The sequence below is a fragment of the Notamacropus eugenii genome, chromosome 2, assembly GCF_028372415.1.
Source record: "Notamacropus eugenii isolate mMacEug1 chromosome 2, mMacEug1.pri_v2, whole genome shotgun sequence".
Taxonomy (NCBI): domain Eukaryota; kingdom Metazoa; phylum Chordata; class Mammalia; order Diprotodontia; family Macropodidae; genus Notamacropus; species Notamacropus eugenii.
Window position 1 is genome coordinate 98,796,250 of NC_092873.1, and position 17,926 is coordinate 98,814,175.

At 42.6% G+C, this 17,926-nt stretch overlaps 1 protein-coding gene across 3 annotated transcripts in view; it reads right to left on the reverse strand.

Moving 5' to 3' along the window:
• MOCS1 (molybdenum cofactor synthesis 1) overlaps window positions 1-7,786 on the reverse strand; it is a 43,665-nt gene extending 35,879 nt beyond the window's left edge. The window contains exon 1 of one of the 3 annotated variants that reach the window (XM_072642009.1): window positions 7,583-7,778. In XM_072642009.1, coding sequence (XP_072498110.1) covers window positions 7,583-7,705 — 123 coding nt within the window. In that variant the 5' untranslated portion in view covers window positions 7,706-7,778. Of the gene's footprint in view, window positions 1-7,582 lie in introns of all 3 variants that reach the window. The other 2 variants (XM_072642011.1, XM_072642010.1) reach the window with 2 other exon arrangements.
• Between the last annotated feature and the right edge of the window lie 10,140 nt (window positions 7,787-17,926).

Below are 17,926 nucleotides of genomic sequence, written 5' to 3' on the forward strand. Positions count from 1 at the left end.
TCCATACAGCTGCCAAAGCGATTCTTCCTAAATCCCATGGATTCTATAAAGCCCATGGTCTCCCAATGACCTCTAGGACCAACTATAAACTCTTCCATTTGGCATTTTAGAGCTCTTTGCAACCAGGCTCCATCCTACCTTTCCAGATTTATTAAACATTATTACTTCCCTCCACACATTCCATGGCCCAGTCTACCAACCTACACACAACATTCCATGTCTTCTCTGGGTCTGTGCTCTGGTTGTCCCCCATGCTTGGAATACATTCACTTACCTTCGCCTTTTCAAATTCCTGACTTCCTTCGAGATGAAACTCAAGTGAGACCCTCTACGTGAGACCCTCCCTGGTCCTTCTATTAGTCCCCTCCCCCTCAAGGTTATCTTACATTTACATCTGTTTTGTTACATTAATACATATGCAACTTGTCTTCCCAGTTACAATGTGAGTTCCCTGAGAGCAGGACTTCTGTCTTTGTACATCCACTGCCTATCACATAACTCAGCTCATAGTGGATTGCTTAATAAATGCTTATTAATTAATTAACTGAACTGATGATTAACCTGTTCCTTAAAGGTGGGTATCTGAGGCTCCCAAATTAAATGACTTGGCTCAGTTTACTTCCCAATCAATGGCAGGAACAGAAATAAAACCCAAGCCATCTGATTCCCAACTACAGAGCTCTTTCCACTGTATTAAGTGATACGGTATATATAAAGCATTTTGAAAACACTACTAGGGTTGGGGAACCTGCAGCTTCAAGGCCAGATGTGGCCTTCTAGGTCCTCAAGTGGAGCCTTTTGACTAAGGACAAATTCTTTTATGAAGGGGATATCAAAGCCAGATAATAGTAATAATAATACTAATGCTAAGAAGGAAGAGGAAAGAGAACCAGTAGGTAAGAAACCTGTATCACCCCATTCTTGTTTCTCCTTCCAGAAGAGAAGGGTTTATTCCTAATTGTGGAAACTCAAGCTCACTTTCCCCACTCCCTAACTACTGTCTCTGACTAAGCTTCTGTGCTGAAGGGGGTGTCAAGACAAGAAAAGAGCCTAGGGAGGGAGGGGAGGGAGAGGCAGGCAGAAGGCTAAAGGAATTGGTGAGATTTCAGATGTAAAAGGATATGGAACACAGGGAGTAGGCAAAAGATGGAACCCCACCCCAGATCTGTCATAACCCTGAGGTCAGGCTATGGGGCAGAACATATAGGGCCTTAGGTTCTTGGACTCCTGGAATGTCTTCCAGTTGCTCTCTCTGCCTCAGTTCCCTCCTTGCATCAGTCCATTTCTCTACTCAGCTCCCAAAGTAACCTTCCTGCCAATGTGACCATGTTACCTCCCTCCCCTCAACTCAATAAACTCCAATGGCTTTCTATTACCTCTAGTATCAAACAGAAAATCCTATTTGGTTTCTGAAACCTTTCACAACCAAGCCCCTTGCTATAATTCCAGGATTTTTTTATACATTATTCCTCTCCACGTATCATATGATCCATTGCCACTGGCCTTCTTGGGATTCCTCCATTTTCTGACTCCATTTCACTGGCTGTCCACCTGGAATTCCCTCCCTTCCCTTTACCTCTTGGATACTCAGGCTTCCTTCAAGGCTCAATCAAATCTTGTTATCTGTAAGAGACCTTTCCTGCTCCCCACCACTGCTAAGCATCTTCACTCTGAGATTATGTTCCATTTACACTGGAGACATCATGGAGGCATATCATTGTTTTGGTGTGATCTACCCCATTAGAAGGTGAGACCCTTGACGACAGGGACCACATAGTAAGGCTGAATAAATGCTAACTGACTGACCGCCTAATCTAGACTGTCTTTTCCTCAGTGCCTCATAGCATGTTCCTGGCTCTGTCCCCATCATATTTCCTGATTCTGTCGTTTGTCCTTTGTTTTTGAAAAGGATCAATGACATCACAGGCGGTGTCTCAACTTGTACATAAATTGGATTTAAGTAAGGCAGAGTTGCACAGTCATCAGCCTCACACTCTCTTCCAGAGTCATCAAAGTCCAGTGGCAGGACAAAAGTTAAGATGACTGCAGATGGCTCAGGATGCAGTGGATGACCCAAGGATAGGTTTCTGGTACTCTATGTGGCCTCTTTCCAGACATTTTCTCTTCTGTTCTGAACCCCATAATAGTTGAGTCTAATCCTTGCTCCTAGGGGTAAGTGGAGATGAATAATAATGAAATTATCTTTGTACAAGGCTGGTGCCTAACCCTTCCCGCAGACTCTTACCTACGCTCTGCTCCTAATGTACTCCATTCTACTTCCTGGCAATAAGGATAAGTAGGAGTATATGGGGTGTTCAATCAAGCTTTGCCCCGGGCTGTCCTTGAATGACTTATTACAGTGTAAAGAAGCTATTCCAGCACGCTTTACAGATGTTCCAATCCAGAACAAGGCAGATATGAATGCATCTCTTTGTTACCAAATGACTATACCTCAGGGATTCATCAGTCATGGAGGGATTGGGGTTTTTCTGTTGGCATGACCTTTAATGCCCTCTGGAGGGAGGAAGGCACCAATTCTGATCCGTCTGCACCATTCAGTATCCAGTGCCTGTACCTGGCCATTTTGGGGGTTGTGGAGAGGGAGGTAAGAGGGAGGAGACAGGATTGGTGGTCTCATTGGTAGGGAATGACCCCTCCTGGACTTTTACTCTTCAATTGGTAGTCTTAAAAGTTGCCAAGGCACTGCAAGGTTAATTGCCTGGTCCTGACAATATATGTCAAAAGTAGACTTGAAGCCCAGGGGGCAGCTAGGTGGTTCAGTGGAAAAAGCAGTGGGCCTGGAGTCAGGAAGACTCCAGAGTTCAGATCCAGCTTCAGATGCTTACTAGCTGTGTGACCCTAGGCAAGTCATTTAACCTCTGTTTGCTTTAACCAACTGGAGAAGGAAGAGGCAAACCACTCCAGTATTCTTGTCAAGAAAACCCCAAGGACAGCACTGCTGTGTTATAGTCCAGAGGGTCACAAAGAGTTGGACACAACTGAACAACAGACTTGGACCCAGGTCTTTCCAACTTTGAAGCTGGCTCTCCAATACTCTCTGCTGTTTTTTATCTGGAATATAGGTAATACTACATGCTTGTTGAATAACTGATCAGCATGTATTAATTTGGCTATCTGTGTGACTAATCTTTTTGCCAGACCATGAATTTTACAAGGATAGGGACTAAGTATTCTCTAAATTTTGTAGCACTTTCCATGATAAACACAGTATTCTGTATACAGTATGCACTTAATAAATATATGTTGAATGTGTGACACTGTACCTATGTCATGGAGACAATAAGGGTTTATAAGATTAGATGACATATCTAATAAAGGTATCTTCTTTTGGAGGTGGTAGGGTATGGGTTACTGGGGAGCCCTAGACAACTGAAGGGGGAAATCAGGCTGCCTCCCCCACCCTTTAGATTCTCCTTTTTCATTCCACCAGAGCCACCAAGACAAGACTCAAATGAAGCAAAGACCTCATCAATGAATCAGGAACTAAGAAGAACAGGATGGTGAAGGGTGTTTACCCCAGCCCACCATCTGGTAACTCCCAATTTTAAATGATTATAGTCAATTAGGCATTAATCTGTCATTGTTCAGGACAGCTGAAATTTTCAAGTAATGTTACCACCCTCTAACTCAGGAGTTCTTAACCTTTTTGTGACATGAACCCCTTGGACAGTCTGGTGATGCCTAGTGACCCCTTCTGAGAATGTTTTTATAAGCACAAAGCACATAGTATAACAAAAGAAATTTTAATTATATTAAAATATGATTACCTATATTTATACCTTAAAAGCAAGTTCATTGAGCCTCCAAGTTAAGAACTACTCTAAATTCTGGGCCCTCTATCCCTTCCGCCTCCTCAACGTCTGCAGTTAACTACAGGAAACCTAACTTCACTCAACTCATGGGAATCCCCAGGGCTTGAACTCCAGGCAGGGTGAAGAAGCCAGTGTTAGCCTGGACACATGCCCATATTTCTCCCTCCTGAGCCCTCAGTTTCAAATTCCTGACCATAGTCTGAACAACTCAGGCCAAAGATCCAAGAGGTCAGATATCTAGGAAATTAATGTTTATACCAGGGTTTGGGTTTGTTTGTTTGTTTTTTTTCCTTTTTTCCCCTTAAAACTGCCATCCTAGTCTTCTACCTCCCCCAGGGCCTACATATGCCACTCCTGGCCCCACCCTCAAGGACAGACTAAGTAACTAAGGGTAGACATTTTAACGGGGTGGAGGGGATGAGAAAGTGAAAACTAAGAAACCAGAAACTGAAAAAGATATGAAAGCCAAGGGGAATGATTCAGCAGGAAGGGAGTAAAGCAATACTGAAAGGCCGGGAGGGCCAGGGAGATTTCACTTTAGGGGTACAACTTACGATTTATCCAGATTCTGCACTCCTCTAAACTCTGGCACAAATGCCCCAGATAAACTTCCCCTTCTGAGAGAGACAGAGAGATAGAGAGAGGGAGAGAGAGACAGAGAGAGACAGAGACAGAGACAGAGACAGAGACAGAGAGAGAGAGAGAGAGAGAGAGAGAGACAGAGACAGAGACAGAGACAGAGACAGAGACAGAGAGACACAGACAGACAAAGAGAGAGAGAGAGGGGAAGAGAAAGACAGAGACAGAGAGAGAGAGAGACACACACACACACACACACACACACACATATACACGACAGCAAACATTCCTCCCCTACCCCAAAGAAAAATAACAAAATCTAAGCCCACATGGCTAAAATGTCACTTTGAACCACTTGGTGTCTTTTTCTTTCCATCTCCCAATAATTCCACTGTGGTAGCTCCCACCCTAACAAAAACCTATGTGCTCATATTGTGAGTTATACATGCATAAATACTCCATTCTGGCATTTTTCACACTTTCCTAAAATTCCTTCTGGCTGCAAAGCCATCAGGCCCAGATCAGGGAGTGTGATGTCCAAAAGGCAGTGACTGGGCAGTGTAAACCCTTGAGTTTGCACCCCCAGGGCACAAGAACCAAAAAGAGAAGAGACACTGAAATAAGAGACCAGGGGTCAAGCATTCTAGATCCCAGATCACCATTGGAGATCTTAGGGCTCCCATGAGGCTATGTACCCAAAGACTGAGGCAGCATATATCAATACCCACCCAAGAATTTATGTATGTAAGAAGCTTCTGTACACACACTACAAAGGGGGCTTCTTTCTTTTAAAGACAAACAAGCCTCATTGGTCTGTTTTAATCTGTCTGCTAGCTACAGGTAACTCTCAAGGTAGCCATGTTACAGATTCTCCACGCTAAACTTTTAAAGACTCAATCTTTTCATTAATTAGCTGTGTGAACCCTAGGTTAGGGTTAGTCACTTCATGCCTCTGGGCCTCGGTTTCCTCATCTGCAAAAAAGGGGGTTGGAACAGATGCCCATTGGAGACCCTTTCCAGTTGTGATACGCTACTCTGTATATATCAGGATCATACATAGTTCTTTGTATATTGTCTCCTCCAACAAAATGAGGAGGTCAGGGACCATGTTCATGCCTTTCTATCTTTGGGGTTTAGCTGGCACACAGTATGAACTTAAAAAATGTTTTGTTCACTAAATGACTAACTGCAGCTGTTTTTCCCCCAATGCTAAGGGTCCCCATCATCTTGGTGGGGCACGCACAGGTAGAGGAACCTACAGTGACAGCCACAAAAGATGAAAAGTCTTTCCTAACCATGTAGTGATGTTTCCCTCCTCTGAAACCCCACTGCATGTGTACATATGCATACAAAGATAACTAGCAACACTAAACAGCACATATGTAAGTGCATGAATATAAGTGCGTATGTATAATGTATAAGGTGTAAGTACATAGGAAGCAGAACAATGTGTAGAAAGAATTTTGAATCTAAGTCAAAGAATCTGTGTTCAAACCCTATGTCTCCTATTTATTTCCTGTTGTGACACAGGTAAATTGATTAGTTAATCAACTTTCTGGGCCAGTTTCCACATCAATAAAATGAGGGAGTTGGGTTAGATGACCTCTGGAACATCCCTTCCAGCCCTAAGTCTAGGATCCCATGGTCTTTCTGGGACTTAGTTTCTGTATCTGAAAAACCAAGAGGTTGAAACAGAGGATCTCCAAAGTCCCTTCTAACTCAAATCTCTACTATTATACTATAAATACATGGAAGGTAGAGACTATATCTCATTCATCTTGTGTCTCCCACGCCAGCAGCTACCCATAGCAGCGACTCAATAATATCCCTTAAGACAAGCAACAAAGATTTACTGGATTTACTCTTGACAGAATCTTGTCTTATTAAATAATATGAGAAATAGAAATTGTTGTCATTGTTGTTCAAAACCTTTTTCAGTTGTGTCTGAATCTTTGTGACCCCATTTGGGGTTTTCTTGGCAAAGATTCTGGAGAGGTTTGCCATTTCCTTCTCAAGCTCATTTTGTAAATGAGGAAACTGAGGCAAACAGGGTTAAGTGACTTGCCCAGGGTCACACAGCTAGTAAGTGTCTGAAGCCAGATTTTAACTCAGGAAGTTGAGTCTCCCTGACTTCATTCAGGACTTTTATTCTTTTCCCTGAAGAAAGTGAGAGGGAACCCATGGACACATTGCCCCATGGCCTGTTAGCCTTCTGATGAAGTATAGCCAGTCAGATGGCTCTGGACGAGAAGTGAGGCTGATGACCTGCACAGCCCTGCCTCACTCAGAACAAAGTCAAGTGCAAGTCATGTCATCACTTCTCTGATGGCGTGGTCTTCTTTGGCACCGAAGGACCAACACACACATCCAGTCAGTTCTGGGTAGTATGGGCCCTACCCCGAAGTGAGATGTTCCCACCCAAGGGAAGAGGGCCTCTCCATAACAAACCACCCTCAAACAAGAAGGTGTTCTCACCAGAGAAAAAACCCTGACAAATTTTTTCCCTTCATTGCCTACCTGATAAACTTTTTCGGTAAACTTAAAACAAATCCTACCTAACACCATCCTCAGCCCTTTATCTGATCAGAAGAGTGCTTGGCAATGGGGAACTCCAGTCACGGCAGGACTCCACATGGGCTCTTTAAGCAGAGCAGCCTGGACCCTCTTCCCTCCCAGGGGAGAAGGGCCAAGGGGCAGAGGGAAGTACTTGTGACAACGTGCTAGACTCGTGCCTCAGCGAAACGGGGACACAGTCCAGCACCCTGCCCTGTTCACGAGGGCTCTAACACCCCAGCCACGCAGAATCCCGGGAAACCAGCAGCATCTGCACACGCCTTATCCCAGGTACAGACGGCTGAGCAGGCTTGGACGGGGCAGGGACAGAGCACAGGGGGATGCCCTTTGGGCCAGAGTCAATGCCCCCGCAGGCCTCGGGTGTGCAGAGCCCCGGGGAGCCCCCTCCTTAGCCCCGGGGAGCCCCCTCCTTACCTCCGCGGCACGCACCCACCCCGTCCTGACGCCCCACCATGCCCTAAGCGCTTGGGGGTGCCCACAGGAGGCACACGAGGGCAGGCGCAGGTGGCGCCGGGCGTGGTGGGGGCATCCCTCCGGAAGGCCCGGGCTACCAGCACCCCGGGGGAAGTTTGGGTGCCCAGGGGCGGCTCGCTCACCTGGCTTTCCTGCAGAGCCGGCTCCCCACTGCGAGGCAGCGTCGCGGGGGCCCCTGAGCTGCAGCCTCGACCGGCAGCCCGCAGGAGCCCCCTGAGCGTCCGGGACGCCGGCCAGGCAGCCATGGGGCCGGAAAGCCGCCCGCGCACGCCCCGACTCCGGACTCCCGGCGGCTGCGTCCGCAGATAACTAAATTCGTACCTACTCCCCCGCAGAGATCCAATCCAGGAGGGCGGGGCAGGGGCGAGGCCTCAGCGGCCAATCAGCGGTCGGCGTCGGGGCCTCGGGGCCTTCTGGGACTTGTAGTCCCAGACTCCGAGCTAGGGGAGGAAGCTTTTCAGTCCTAAAGGCGTGACCCCGAAATGAGACCAGGAGGCTTTATGGATTATAATTCCTCTGCCTGGTTCCCATCGAAGACTGGATCAATAGATTCCTACCCAGGACTTTGCTTTGGGCTCAGCAGAGGGCTTGTCCAGCCCCTCCAGAGACTGACAACGTGGGTGCTCTGTACCCCCACGCAGGGTGAAAGTGACCCACGCCTAAATAGAGAGGAAAGTCTAAAAACTAAGCCTTTCTCGGAATTACTTACCTAAGAATTTACGCTCCCCGAGGGCAGGGACTGTTTGACTTTTTGCTTTGACGTGTATCATCAGCGTTTCCTACAGTACGTGGCATGCCAGTAGTAAGATCCTTGGCCCTGGCCAGATTTAAAACATTGGGTAAATTTGTCTGGAGGACCTTCGGATCTTGGAAATAGAAATAATAATGCGTTGTAGTCAGAAGATGTTATCTGAATACTGACTTTGACACTTACTTGTTTTGATCCCAATTGGGCAAGGTTTCACTTCACCCCCAGAAATCAGTTTCTTTTTCTGAGGTGGTGATGGTGGTGGTGAGATGAGCTCTATCAGTCTTTGTTGTGTTGTGTTTGTCCTTCTGTTCTCCAAGAGGACCATGACATCAAGATGATGACATGATTTGCACTTGATTTGGATTTGAGTGAGGGGAGGGCTGTGCAAGGTCACCAGTCTCACTTCTCCTCCAAAGCCATCTGAGCCCAGTGGCCAGATATTCTTCAGGTTGATCTTGGCCATTTTAGGCTAAGGTCTTATCAAACTCTGACTTTGAGTGAAATCCTATGAATAAACATTTATTAAACACCTACTATGTGCCAACTGTTTTGCTAAGCAAAGAGAACACAGATAAAAGAATGCATTACTCCCACTTTCCCTTCCTCTGATGAATCTGGAAGAAGTCTCATGACTATGCTGATTGGTTACGTAACAAATTCATTTTATCCAATATCAAAGGAACCCTTGCTGCACCAAGGCAGTCCTTTTATTCTTAATTGATTCTCTATATTAATCCCCACAGGTAGCTAGTTGGCACAGTGGATAGAGGCCCCGGCCTAGAGTCAGAAAGATCAAAGCTCAAATCTAGCCTGTGACCTCAAGCAAGTTACTTAACCCTGTTAGCTTCAGTTTCCTCATTTGTAACATGAGCTGGAGAAGGAAATGGCAAACCACTCCAGTATCTTTGCCAAGAAAACCCCAAATGAGGTCATGAAGAGTAGAATATGACTGAAAAAAACTGAGCAAAAAGAATCACTCCCCAGAGAAACTATTCCAAAACTTTTCCTTCCTGGAGCCTCCTCCATCCACATTAGCCGAGGACTTTGCCTCTTACTTTATTGAGAAAATTGAGGCCATTCCTGGTAAGGTCTCTTTTCCCTCAATCTTTGTATTGTAAATTCCCTTGGCATCATTTCCCACTCTTTCCTCCTCTCCTTCAGTCCCTAAAGGAAGTGATCCTTTTCCTTACCAAGGCCAGAGATGTGTGTTTGAATCCTTTCCTCTCCTTTCTCTCTCTCTTTTTCTTTCTCTCTTTCTCTTTCTCTCTCTTCTTCTTCTTCTTCTTCTTCTTCTTCTTCTTCTTCTTCTTCTTCTTCTTCTTCTCCTCTCTCTCTCTCTCTCTCTCACTCTCTTTCTCTCCCCTCACTCCCCACTCAGTTTCTCCCTATATTGGACTTTTCCCTCTTTGCCTATTGCTTTAAAACATGCCAAAGTTTCTCCATTAAAAAAAAAAAAACCACTGAACCCTATCATCCCCTCAATATACTGTCTTATATCTTTCTTCCCTTTTTCAGCCAAATTCCTTGTAAAATCTGTCTACATTTGCTGCTTTCTCTCCTCTTTAACCTTTTGTAACCTGACTTCTGACCTCATGACTCAAATGAAATTGCTCTCTCCAAAGTTACCAATAATCCCTTAACTGCCAAATCTGATGGTCTTTTCTCCATCCTTCTCCTTTCTAAACTATCTACTGCATTTGACAGTCTTGACCTTTCTCTCCTTCTGGACATTCTCCCTTTTTTTCATGACTGCTCCCTCCTGGTTCTCTTCCTACTTATCTGATTAATTTTTCTGAGTTTTGTTTGCTGGCTCACATCACACCCCCTAACTGTGAATTTTCCACAAGTCTGGGTCCTGGGGCCTGTTTATTTCTCCCCTTTCTTTCAGTCCATTGTAAGGAAGAGATAACTTCATTAGTTCTATGGGTTTAACTATCATCTCTGTTTGTATGACTTCCAGATCTATTCAGCCTAATTTCCCCCCTGAGCTCCAGTCCCATATCTATCTCCTATTAGGCATTTGAGACTGGATGTCCCAGAGACATCATAAGCTCAACATGTCCAAAACATAAATCATTATCTTTCTTGTCTTCCAAGTTTTCTTATTTCTACTGAAGGTGCCACCACCTTTCTCAAACTACCACCTTACTTCAAGTATTCATTACCTCCTAGATATTTATCACCTTCATCACATTCCTATATTACTGCAGCTAGGTGGTGCAGTGGATAGAGTGGATAGAGCACCAGTGCAGAAGTCAGGAGGACCTGAGTTCAAATCTCACCTCAGACACTTGACACTCACTTGCTGTACGACCTTGGGCAACTCATTTTACCCCAATTGCCTCATCCTGGGTCATCTCCAGTCATCCTGATGAATATCTGGTCACTGGATCCAGATGGCTCTGGAGGAGAAGTGAGGCTGGTGACCTGCACAGCCCTCCCTCACTCAAAACAAAGCCAAGTGCAAGTCATGTCATCATTTCTCTGATGGCGTGGTCTTCTTCGGCAACAAAGGACGAATACACACATGCGCGCGCACACACACACGCGCGCGCGCGCACACACACACACATACACACACATACATACATTACTGCAACAACCTCTTAATCTGTCCCCCTACTTCAAATCTTTCCCCACTCCAGTCCACCCTACACCCTTCTGCCAAAACACTTAAGCTTAGGTATGGCTGTATGATGCCTCATTAATCTAGTGGCTTCCTACATCTATAAGCTCCTCTGTTTAGCTTTTAGAGCCCTCTTTAAACTTACCCCAACTTATCTCTCCAACATCACTGAATATACTCCCCCTCCTTTACTTTATGACCCAGCAAACTGGCCTTCCCTCTGTTCCTCACATATAAGGAACACCATCTCCTGCCTCTGTAACTTTGGTCTGGACATCCCATATGCCTGGAATGCATTCTTTCCTCACCTCAATCTCACACAGTCCTCTTCCCTTAAGGCACAGTCTAAATGCCATCTTCAGCATGAACCCTTCCTGATCCCCAGCCAACTACCAGCATGCTTCTTTTCAAACTGCCTTGTACTTAACTACACTTACTTAACTACGTAGTCCCTTTGTATTTGTTCTATAGGCACTGATATATGTCTTATTATAGCCTCCCTTATTAGAATGTAAGCTTCTTGGGATTATTTTATTATCTAGACTTGTATCCTCAGTGCCTAGCACAGTGCCTAATGTAGAGTAGGTACTTAATAAAAGCTTGTTAATTAATTAAAACGTATGACCTCAAAAGAAGAGGAAACTACCATCTCTGAAGGTAGTTCATCCCACTTTTGGTCAGAACCAGTTGTTAAACATATTTTTTTCCCTTCCTTACATCAAACTTAAATCTGTCTCTTGACAAATTCTTCCCATTATTCTTAGTTCTGCCATCTGAGGCTGATAAAAGTAAGTATAGTAAGTACAGGTGGAAGTACAATATAGTATAATAAGTATAATACTTCTACCTAATAAGTCCTCACCCATTGACATGACAATTATTATGATACCTGGAAGTCTTTTCTTCTTCAGGATACCCATTCCCCAGTTTCTTCAACTGATTCTTGTCCCCCACCATCCCAGCCAAGCTTGTCAATTCCTTTCCTTAAATGTGTTACCCAGAACAGATTACAGTATTTCAAATATCAGTCATTCAGTAAAATAGTATTTATTAAATGCACCCGGAATATGAATAGAAAGACTGCCCTCAAGGTGCAATCGAGAAGACAACACATAATAGAAAAATGAAAAGAAAGACAGGCAGGGATAGAGAAGAGGAAATAAAGGTACTCTGTGCCAGCACATGATAGATGCCCCGATTGTACACCTGGAGAGGATTGGGACATGGCTGACAATTGTTAACTGTATCATGGGAAAGTCGCAACTTCTTGTAATCTTACGTTCTTGATCTGTAAAATGGAGATGATACCTATAATCTTTGTCTCATAAGGTTCTTCTAAGGTTCAAATGAAGCAATGCACATAAAATGCTTTGTAAACTATACTTATTAAAGGCCCTTGGCTTCTATTTCATACTAGACTCATGCTAAGCTTTCAATTTCTTAATCCTCCAGATCTTTTATTCATATAACAGTGGTCTAGAGAAGCTTCCTCTATTCTGTATTTGTGAAGTTGATCTTTTGCACTTATATATACACATCAATCAATAAATACTTATTAAGTGCTTACTATACACCAAACATAGCCAGTCAATTCTAAGTCAGCAAGCATTTATTAAGCACCTATTAAATGCCAGGCCTGGGCAGCTGGGTGACTCTGTGGGTAGAGTGCTGGGCCTAGAGCCAGGAAAAGCTGAGTTCAAATCTGGCCTCAGACATTTCACTAGCTGTGTGATCCTAGCAAGTCACTGAATCCTGTTTGCCTCAATGTCCTCATCATAAAATGAACTGGAAAAGGAAATAATAAACCACTCCAGTGGATCACCAAAAAACCCCAAATGTGGTCATGAAGAGTTGGATATGACTGAAATGACCAAAGAGTAAGAACAAAATTTTGTTATTAAATATCGTCTTATCTGTTTCAGCCAATGCTCTGGACCTGTTGAGGTCTTTTGTCTGACTTCTAACTTATTAGCAACTCCTCTCAGTTTTATATCTTCTGCAAAATGGACAAACATGCCCTCTATGCCTCCATTCAACTTATTGGTAAAAATGTTGGACAGCACAGGGCTCAGGACAGACCTCTCTCCAGATAATCATCAACACATCAGAGATTAGTCTTTGGATCTAGTCATTCACTGGCTTTTTAAATTGCCTCAAAGAACCCTAAGCTCCCGTTGCTCTATCTTGTCTGGCAAGAAAAATTTTACATGTAATGTACTTTGTTACAATATAGATCCACTCTTCCTATTGTTTGTGGTGGTGGTGGTTTGTCCAGTGTTCTCAAAGAGGACCATGACATCAGGAAGGTGATGCCATGACTTGCAAGTGAATTGGATTTAAGTGAGGGAGGGCTGCGCAAAGTCACCAGCCTCACTTTCTCCCCCAGAGCCATCATCTGGGTCCAGTGGGAAGCTATAAGTCAGGACAACCCTGTATATGTATATATGTGTGTGTGTATGTATATGTACATACATATGTGTGTATATGTATAGATATATGTGTGTATGTGTTTATATATACATATATATATATATATACACATACACATACACACACACTCACACACACACACACACACACACATATAGCCCTGGATGCTGTAAAAGACCTTGCTCTTTTTAAGCTAAGATCTTTCTGAGTTCTTACTTTGAATGAGGCAACATCCATTCAGTGATTAAGGCTAGGTAGGAAATTCTACTTGTTACATAACTCTTTCAAAAAAAAGGAAATATGGTTAGTCTGGCCTGACCTAATTTGGATGAATGTATAGAAACTTTTGTAATCATTACTTCCCCTTTTAAATGCTTATAATCCATCTCCTTTTTAATGTGTTCTAGAATTTTGCCAGCAAGTTAAGCACACTGGTCTATAATTTGTATATTATTCTTTCTTCCCTTTAGTTTCGGCTTAGTTTACTGAGATGAAAGGTGCTAATTCATTCCTGTGAATTATATTTCTTAAAATCTTGCTTCAAATGGTAATTTCTTATTTGGCTAATATGTTAACAGGGTACTGTAGGCTTGTACAGATAGACTAAGAAGCAGTCATGGCAAAAGCACTAGATTTGTATGTGGGTTCAAATCTCATTTCTTCTGTTACCTATGTCCCTTTAGAAACTTCACTGGGTCTCAGTTTCCTTATCTGTAAAGTGAGAAGTTTGTGCTTTATTTTCTTTAAGGTCCTTTTCGGCTCTAAATTCTCGGGTCTACCTCTGTCTTATCAATGGAGAACTGATGTCTTTGAACCTTGGACAGCCAGTTATGCTATGAAAATAGAATTTTATTAAAATATCATCATACATGTTGATTAAACACTGACTCCCATTCAAGTAGCTCCCACAAAGTTGGTTTATAGTACCTATTATAGCTATAGTGCCCTGGAGGAAGCAAGCAATCTTTAGGGGAGTTGAATGGGGTAGGAGAGGGTGCAGACCCTGGTCAGACATGGATCCTCTCTTAACTTTAGACTCCATGTCTATAAAATGGGGCTAATAATAGTGGTAGGAGTAGGGAGTGCATTTTTAATGCTAAAGCTCATAAGTCTCTACAGGGATTCATCCACCATTGATTATCCAGTGATACTTTTAGGCACCCAGACTTTCTTGTGAGATATTGTGAGCACAGGCAAGGAAATTATATAACATCTTAGGATCATAGATTTAGATCTGGAGTGTCCAGCATTGCCTGTTCCCCCCATACCCCCCACTCCCCAATTTTCCCCTCCATTGAAAACAAAAATCTCTTCCCTAAAGGCCTCTGTTATGTGAGATAATTTTCCTTATTCTTCCTTCCCTTTCCCATTGTCTCAGTACATCTTCATTCTTAGTCTATTTTTTCTTTTGAGATCATCCCAACAAAATAAACTCACATCAATGCCCTCTGCCCAAATAGATAACTTCTAACCATCCTAATGATGATAAAGTTCTTGGAGATTACATCTATCACCTTCCCATTTGGGATTGTAAACAATTTGACCTCATTAAGTTCCTCATGATTTCTCATTCGTGTTTACCTTTTTAGACCTCCCTTAATTCTTGTGTGTGAATGTCAAACTATTCTATTCAGTTCTGTCTTTTCATCAGGAATTCCTGGAAAGCCCTCTATTTCATTAAATATCCATTTTTCCCACCTGCATGATTATACTGAGTTTTCCTGGGCAGTTTATTTTTGTAATCCTTGTAAACTGTGTAATCTTAGCTTCTTTGCCTTTTAGAATATCATTTGGTAAGACCTCTGATTCTTTATCATGTGTGATCCTGACTACGGCTCTCTGCTATTTGAATGGTTCTTTTTGGGTGCTGTTATATTTTCACCTTTATTTGGTAGCTCTAGCATTTGGCAGTAATATGCCTGGGGGTTTTCATTTTGGGAATCTTCTTGAGGAGATGGTCAGTGCATTCTTTCCACTGGGACAGTTTTGATTGAAAATTTCTTGAAATATGATGGATAGGCTCTTTTTTGGTTTGTCAGTTTCAGGTAGTCCAATAATTCTTAATAATTCTGGTCTATTTTCCAGGTAGATTGTTTTTCTGATGAAATATTTACATTTTCTTCAATTTTCTCATTCTTTTTTTACTTGGTCTTATTTTTTCAGAATGACTCATGGAGTCATTAACTTCCACATGGTAAATTCTAATTTTTAAATAATTATTTCCTTCAGTGAGGTTGTGTACCTCTTTCACCTTTTGACCAATTTTATTTTTTAAGGAATTTTTTTTTTGCTCCTCTTTTACCAAACTGTTAATTCTTTTTTCATAACTTTCTTGCATTCACTTGCTCTCCTTTCTTTCACTAATTTTTCCTCTACTACTCTTAACTGATTTTTAAAATAATTTAAAAAAAACAACGTTTTCTTTAGCTCTTTTAGAAATTCTTGTTGGGCTTATGTCCAATCTTCATTTTTCTTTGAGGCTTTGCTTATAGATGTTTTCCATCATTGTTTTCTTCTGAATTTCTGTCTTGAGCTTCCCTATCACCATAGTATTTTCTTTTGTGGCCAGCTTCTTTGTTGTTATTGTTTGTCTATTTTTTCCACCCTATTTCTTGACTTTGAACTTTATGTTATACCTATTCATCTTTAGGAGGTGGGCACTGCCCCAAGCTTCTGGGTATTTTGCTCTGATGTTTCCACAGATGGTTCTGGGAGCCAGTAAGTTTTTGGGGCTTCCAAGACAGTATGATCTGGGAGGAGGTGTTGTCATTGCTCTCCTGGTTATGACCGAGTTCTTACCCAATTAGGGTCCCTACTTTCTTGCAACCACAACTCCTCTTCTCCCTGGAATTGTGACCAGTACCTATGACCTCACTAACACTGTAAATGACAAGTGCTCCTCTCCATCCTGGAACTGAGACAATAGGTAATGGGCAATGAAGTTGCCAAAGTGCCCTCTCCTGTTTCCAGTGCTAGACCAGGAGTCCCCTGGAATCTGTTTCTGAAAAGATATTCAATTTTCTCACCATCTCTGGAGGTTTGCATGGTGAGAGTTCTTGGTATGATGCTGACTTTCTGCCTCCAAGGCCCCCAGTTGTCAGAAGTGCACTTTACTTCTAGCTAGCCTCTACCCTAGTGCCACAGACTTCTTCTTTTGACCTCCTAAATTGTCCTGGACTGAAAAAAAATGTCTCACTCTGACCTTTTGTTGGTTTAAAAAAAAAATTGAAAGCAGAATTATGTAATGCCATTTTAGAATTTGATTTGATGCATTATTTTGAATGTGTTTAGAGGGTAATATTGAGAGAATTCTGCTCCTTTTACTTTGCCATCTTGGTGCCTAGATTTACATCTGGAAAGTATCTTAGAAATCAAATCTAACTCCACTTACTTTACAGATGTGGAAATAGAAGCTTCATGAGATTAAGTGACCTTCCATAGTCACATAGCCATTAAGTTTTAGACAAGATTTGACTTGGGGTCTCCCAGACACCCAATTTAATCACATTATAATTAGACTACAATGTCTCTCAAATAAAACAAAATAAACCATCACAGAGAAATTAAAATAATTATAATGAATGCATGACCTCTCCTGAGGTTGCCCAGATCAAAGTCATTCACAATAATCTCGTTCCTCATTAAAGCACTAAGCCAGTCCCCACCCTAACCCTCTCTGGCTGCCTTTGGCTAATCCTCTGAGACAAGCCCAGCCCAACTCAGCCACTGGGCAGTTTCTTCTCTTGAGTTGTTAAATTTCACTTTGTACTCTAAACAATTTGCTTAAGGATTGGAGGTGTCTTTGAAGCTGCATTTGGAATAGGAAAAAAGCATTTTTAAAATTTCAAATAAAAAAACCTCACTTTCTTGAAGTTTTCTGTCACTGCTGAGTTGTGGTTCCTCTACTCCAACAATTTCTTGAAGACCAGTTGAAGAGTTTTAAGCACTGGAACATTAGCTTCCTTTTTTTTTTTTCTCCCTTAATTATTATCTTCTTTCAACACATTCCATGAGGCTTTAGGACTTTTCATTTGGGCGTTATACTTTATCTTTCCCAACTTTGGATAGATTTGTTTGGTTTTGAAACAATGTCAAATTCCCTTGAGAACTGTTTTGTTTAGATAATAATAGCCCGAGGTCACGTTGCTATGAAGTGGCAGATTCTCTGACTGCAAATTCAGCATGGAGGTAAATCTAAAATTGGACGAGGAATCATAGAATTTCAAAATTGAGAGAGACCTCAGAGGGCATCTAGACTAGGGGTGGGAAATTTGTGACCTCGAGGCCACATGTGGTATGGCCCTTTGACTGACTCCAAACTTCACAGAACAATTCTCTTTAAGAAAAGGGTTTGTTCTGTAAAACTTGGACTCAGTCAAAAGGCTGAACCAAGGACCTAGAAGGTCACATGTGGCCTTGGGGCCAAAGCTTCCCTCACTCCTAATTTCTAGATCAATGAATCTCCTAATGCAAATTCCCTATATGACATGACCTTTGAACTTTTGTTTGAAGGCTTTGGGTGACTAAGATCCCATTCCCTCCCAGAAATGGCCAGTTCAGCTTTGGAGAGCTCTTAATTCTTCAAAGATGTTTGCTTACCTCAAGCCTGAATTTGTCTCTTTATCTTTTCTGCTCGTTGCTTTTGGTTCTGCCCTTTGT